The sequence below is a fragment of the Tenrec ecaudatus genome, chromosome 6 (genome assembly GCF_050624435.1).
Source record: "Tenrec ecaudatus isolate mTenEca1 chromosome 6, mTenEca1.hap1, whole genome shotgun sequence".
Classification (NCBI taxonomy): Eukaryota; Metazoa; Chordata; class Mammalia; order Afrosoricida; family Tenrecidae; genus Tenrec; species Tenrec ecaudatus.
The window spans coordinates 603,088-609,142 of NC_134535.1; the positions used below are offsets into that span (position 1 = coordinate 603,088).

Below are 6,055 nucleotides of genomic sequence, written 5' to 3' on the forward strand. Positions count from 1 at the left end.
GTTAGGCTTTGAGGTCTAGTCACAGGATCAGCACCTCCAATTCACCAGCTGGCCATCAAGAGAAAACTGAGGCTGTCTGCCTCTGTTTGGAGTGGACTTGGGAGTGCCCTTGGGTGTGTGGTGATAGAACATGTGTGACCACAGAGCCCCTACTGTTCTCCAGATAGGGCCTATCCCACCTGGGTGCATGGTCACTGATTGCAACCTCTGTGACCAGGCAGTCAGGTGGTTTCCAGCCTCTTGTGAGCACAGCCTCCCCCCCCCCCCCTTCCATCTGCTCTGCCCACACGAGACCCTGCCCCAAGAGTGGCCCTCTAAGCAGCTCCTTTCTGGAAGCGCAGACACTGGGTTAGAGTTCGGGGAGCATGAAACTGCTCCTCCTCACTAAACCTGTGCCAACCTACCCTCCCTCCAACCAGCAGTGCCTGTGGCACCGTCATGCCTCTCAGGTGGCCATGACCTCGTTGCCCTCTGATGGGCACCCCTTCCCTTACCTCAGCATCCCTTTGCCTCCTACTCTGTCCCTTCTTTGGTCTTTGCCTGCCCACTGCAGTCTTTGGGGGCCTGGTTGGATTCTTGGGACCTCTCCAGACTCTCCCAAGGGTCCCCCAGCAGAGCACTTCCTGAAACCCTTGCTGGGTGAGGGAGTCCAAGAGGGCCGGGCACGGCCTGCTGATCCTAGTGGAGAGGCTGGGGAGCTGGGAAGGGCCTGTGTTTGTCTCCTGTATGCTCCTCCATGGGGGCAGCAAGGTGGTCCCAATCCCTTTGGGAAGATGGAGTGGGAGGCCAGGAAGAAGTGGAGACTGGGCCATGGTTTTCTGGGGAGGCTGTAGGGACGTCTGAGACACAGCTGGAGCCAGCCCCAGGCCTGGGCAGTGCCTGGCCATGCAGAGGAGGCTGACTGTCCAGCACATAGCCTCATGGGTCACAGCTGTGGGCTCCCAGTGATGGGGGTGGGGCGGGGAGCCAGGGTGGGCAGTGCTCTGAGTGTCTACCGAGGACGGAGCTGGGGCACAGGTGTGAGGGCCAGCACCAAGGGAGACAGGGGCACAGGGCAGGGGCACAGAAGGTGGGTGATGTGTCAGCTGCTTCCCTGTGCCCCATGCCTCCCCAAATTTTCCATTCCCACTGCTGCCATTACCGACCTCCCACCAAAGGAGGTAACATGACCCTCCTCCCACAACAACGGTGCACATGGTGGCCCAGGGAGAGCTCAGAGAACCACCTGGGGTTTGGCGTGGAGTTGCTCTCACAGGGCCCTGCTAGCTGTGGTCGTGCTCCACCTGTCCGCTGAGCATGGAGCCCGGGAGGCTGCCCTGTCTGGGAAGACGGCGCACACCAGGGCTGCAGGAGGCTCAGGGCCAGGTTGCAAGGTGCAGAGGCACAGCCTGTTTGCCTGGAGGTACTTCTGACAGGGGGCAAAGATGACCGTCTGCAGTGTGGGGACCCCTCTTGGTCAAAAAAGCCAGAAGCCTCAAACTGGACTCCGGAGGGCATCATGATCCCAGAACAAAGATGTGATTTGCCAAGACTACATTTTACTGAGAGCCAAGATGGGTGTACAGGGAAGCAGCTTCAGGAAGCCGAACCCCCTTGTGAGGGAGACTCCTTAACAGTGCTGCAGAGCAGAGATGCAGGGTGAGGACCAAGGTGCACCTGTCTCAAGGCAGAGGCTGCCCCCACCCCTTGGGCGTGCACATGGGGAGTGGGGGTCACGTTGGTAGGAGGGCGAGCCCTGTGGGTACCTGGACCCCTCTTTGCGTGTTTGTGGGAGTTCTGGGTGAGGGGACACAGGATTGGGTGGGGCGGTGCAGCCAGCTTAGTCAGCCGAAGTTGTTGAGATCCGTGATGTTCACCTTGTCACCATGCTGCAGCTTCCACAGACGGTAAGCCAGGTTGTCTGTCTGGCAGGTTGGCAGCTCACAAGCATTCCTCTGGAGCCAGGTGCGGCGCCTTCGGGAACGAGGGTGGCTGGGGCCTGGCCACTGGCGGTAGGGCTCAAGGGGGCCTGGCTGGAGCCTGTGACCTTTCTTCAGAGGCTGGTCCAGGGTGCGGTCCAGTCTATAGCTCTCCTGTGGCTGGGGGGCCTGGTGCCACTTGGGGATCCAAGTCTGGGGCATGAGACGCTGCTCCAGTTGGTCACTGGAAGGGATCCCAGCCAGGGACTTACTGCACAGGGGATGGGGAGGAGATGGGGTGGCCCAGCCTTCAGGGACCCCAAACCCACCACCTCTCCCCTCCACTTAGGGGAGCCCCTGGACCCCCCCCCCCAGCCTGGGGCACTGCTGGGTGAAGCCCATAGCCCCACCCTGTTGACTGGCACTCTTTTGGGGGGTTTAGGGATTAGGTCCAGGCGACTCAGCCACCTTATAGGCACCAAGTCATGAGCACCTGTGCTTCCCCAGGCAAAGTGCACCCCAAGGCTCTGTGGACTTCCACATCTAGGACTTGGGGTGACTGTCCTAGGCCCATTTTGGGGTAACTAGAGCTGGGAATCCTTGGGAGTGTGTCCCTCCAGCATCCCTTGCCCAAAGGAGAGCCAGAGCCTCTTGGTGGGAGCAAGGCTACATGTCACCTAGCTTGTGGTAACCGAAGGAGGTTGGTCTTAGTTTGGGGGGGGGGGGGCTTCCCAGGCATCCTGGCCCCCTGGTGAGCCAAGGGCAGGGCTGGGGCTGGTCCTGTCTGCACTCACCTGGGTTTACCCGGCAGCCAGCTCTCCAGGGATAGCAGACCCTGGAGCTGCAGGAAGAGGAGGCTGATGCAGAAGAGGGTGCTGGCCTGGAGGCTCACCATGGCAGGCAGGGGGTCCTGGAGTCAGGGCTCCTTTGCTGCTCCTGGGGCGCTCTCGAAGGTAAGGGTGTCGAGTTAGTATGGCTGTTCCCTGGGTCTGAAAATGACTGGGACCAGAGGTGTGTTGGGGCCAGGAGGCAGAGGTTTGGGGTTCTGGTTTAGGATGGCAGGGGCCCTGGACTCCTGCAGAACTAAATACTGTTTGAGGTGGGTGTGGGTGTGTCTGGAGGCGGAGCCAGAATCATCAGACTGGGCAGGGGGCCCCTCCTCAGCCTCTGCCCCTGGGGGAGGAGTTGGGATGAAAACCTGTAGGTGCTTTCCAGCCCCTCCCTGTGTCCTGCTCCCACTCCCAGGGCACCTGCCCCAAGCTTGTCTCCTGAGAGCGTACTAACCATATGTCCCCAAAAACTCAACTGGGACTCACTGAGTCTCGCAGGGCTCTGGAGACTGGGACTTTCCCTTCCCCACAGAGGCAATTCCCAAACCACAGCACATCACCCAGCCCTGGTTACGCTGCTAGCCACAAAGTCAGGCGTTCAAAACCACCAGCTGCTCTGCAGGAGAAAAACGACACTCTAATCCCAGTAAGAGTTAGTGTGGGAAACCCACAGGGGCAGCTCCACCCTGTCCAGGAGGGTGGCCACGAGTCAGAATGAACTCTGTGGAAGGAGTCTGGGGTGAGGTGAGTCAGTGTGAGAGGAGGGCAGTGGGTTGGGCTGCCTGGTAGCAGGAGCCTCTGGAGCTTAATGGCGCTGTGGGTTAGGCTTTGGGCTCTAGTCACAGGATCAGCACCTCCAATTCACCAGCTGCCCGTCAAGAGAAAGCTGAGGCTGTCTGCCTCTGCAGTGATTCACAGCCTGCGAACTAACTCTATGGAGGCTTGCTGATAGTTAGAACTTACTCAATGGCAGTGAGTTCAGGGTCTGCTTCCTCCGCTGTATTCTAAAACTCTCTATGCTCCCCGCTACCCCTGCCTGTTACCAAAGGATCACACGTGAACACGGCAGCTTTCTGCCCCTGTAAGAGTTCAGCTTCAGAAACCCACACAGGCAGCTGTACCTTGTCCTGTAGGGGCGCTGTGAGTCAGAACCGACTCCCAGGCAGGGAGTTTTGAGTTTCATATCGTTCAAGAGGACCCACGCTCACCCCCAGTGAGTTCCTCTGTGTGGGTGTGGGAAGGGAAAGCACACTAATATCTTTGATTTGGGGTGGGCTGGGGCGTGTGTGTGTTGTGCTTGTGCGTGTTCATGTAGCATGTGCAATAGATTTGGGGTTTACTCCTGCTGTGCTCTCAACAAACCTCCGGCTCCCCACCCCGTTACCAAAGTATCAAGTGATGCTGGAAGAACTTTAATTCAGGAAAAGTGAGGACAAACATGGCTCGGGCCAGATGGACCATAGTCTTCAAAGTGACACCTTGGCTCTTCCTAAAGAGGTCTTGTGCAGCAGATGTGGCCAATGCCACACAAGGTTTGATTTCTTGAAAGCTGCTTCCATGAACTTTGGTTGCACATCCACGCCAGCAGGAATCCTTGACGACTTGGTCAGTCAGTCCTCTGTTGGTCATGATGTTGTCTGTCGATCCAGCGGTGAGGATGTTGGTGTCCTCTGCGGTGAGTGACAACAGGGAGGGTCAGTGAAAAGAAGGAAGACCCGCTGGGAGGGGGATCTACACCATGGCTGCAACAATGGGCTCAAAAATAAGAACCCTTGTGAGACTGGTGCTTTTGTCCACAGGGCTGATAAGAGAAAGAGCTTATTCATTTATGGTACCAGGCAACAACAGATGTTTAAAGAGAGTCAATCCTAGAAGCAGAGAAGGGACCTCATGGCTCAAGCTTGTCCTTTGATCCTGGGGTCCCTAGACTGAGAACCTCCTGGACCCAGGAGACAGATAGTGAGCTGTTAGCACCAGAGACAGGGGAGATGTCGGCAGCAGAACCAGGAGACTCACTCAGGATGGCACGGTGGACTTCCGGGCTCACAGAGCCAGAGGTTTGCAGGCCCTGGGAAAGTTAGGCTCATCAACTCTTGCAGGACAGAACTGAGCACCTTCAGGCAGGGGGCCTTGCAGTGGGGGTTCCTGACACGTGCCTGAGCAGGGTAGAGATCAGGCTTCAGACCCAGGGGGCTCGAGGGAGGCCTGTCTGTGGTCATGGCTGAGATGTCATGATCAAAGAACTGTCTTGAGTCATTCCTAGTCATGTTATTGCTGAGTCTTGTACATCATTGCCACAAACCCAGCAGAGAAGTAGAGCGAACAGTGGGAGGGAGGGCTGGTGTCAGAATGGGCCAGAAGGTTGGCTAGAGGAGTCTGTGTGGCCACCGCTTCTCACAGGTTAGTTTTGGGCTGATGGTGCTCCTGAGTCTCTGCTATCCTCTGTGCAGTTAGATGAGGGGTGTTGGTGCTGTCCACACCACACCCCTACCCAGGCAGCTGTCAGGGTGGACACCCACAAGCAGGCGGGAGAGGCTGACCACCAGCAGCTGGCTCACCTCTGGAAGCCCACACAGACCCCTGGTGGGCTGGAAGAGGGCCACAGCAGGCTTCGTGGGGCTCTGCCCTTCTGAGAATGGATGCCTTTCACCAATTTTGTGCCAGGCAGGAAAATGCCAGAGGCTGGTGGCAGCACAGACAAGCCCAAGAGGTCTAGTGTGCCTGTTTTCATGTGGAAGAACCTAAACTGAACAGAGGTGCCCAGGATCCTTGCAGAGGGAGGGAGTGAGCATGAGGGAGTGGGGCAGGCAGGAACAGGGTGGGAGGAGAGGAAGGGAGGTCCACTTGAAGTCCCTGTAACGGAGGTGGCAGGGAGCTGAGGGTGTGAGGAGAGCCAGGCAGTAGGACACATTTAGCTGAGGCTGGGGTCAGGGGCTACCATGGGCCACTCTGTTCTCTGTGGTGGGCGCAGGCCTGGTGGATGTAGTGGTTAGCAGTGGGTAGGGCTGGCTTTGGCAGGTGGGGCCAGTGGAGAAAAGGCTTGGGGCAAGAGGAGGTGTTGGCTTGGGAGGGAAGGAAGGAGGAAGGGAAAGCTGTGGGCCCCAGACTGGTGGATGTAAGGAGAGGTGGGTGACCCTGGGGACAGCGTGGGAGGAAGCCACAGGGCACTATTGTCTGCAAGGAGTTACAGGGGATGCTACAGGTTCCTTTAGGTAAGGATACAGGGGTGGCAGTCCCAAGGCCAGGCAGGAGAGCAGGAGGGCTGCCCAGTTGCTGGGCTCCGGTGGTCCACATGGGAGCTCAGCGGTGTGTTAATGGCACGGTGAC

The 6,055-nt window shown here is 58.1% G+C and overlaps 1 protein-coding gene across 1 annotated transcript; it reads right to left on the reverse strand.

Moving 5' to 3' along the window:
• Positions 1 to 1,823: 1,823 nt before the first annotated feature.
• On the reverse strand, positions 1,824 to 2,793 carry ADM2 (adrenomedullin 2). The gene is made up of 2 exons (XM_075552595.1): positions 2,693 to 2,793; positions 1,824 to 2,169 (listed from the first exon to the last, which is right to left on the reverse strand). Exons 1-2 carry the CDS (start codon positions 2,791 to 2,793, stop codon positions 1,824 to 1,826), a joined length of 447 nt encoding a protein of 148 aa, XP_075408710.1.
• Positions 2,794 to 6,055: the final 3,262 nt, after the last annotated feature.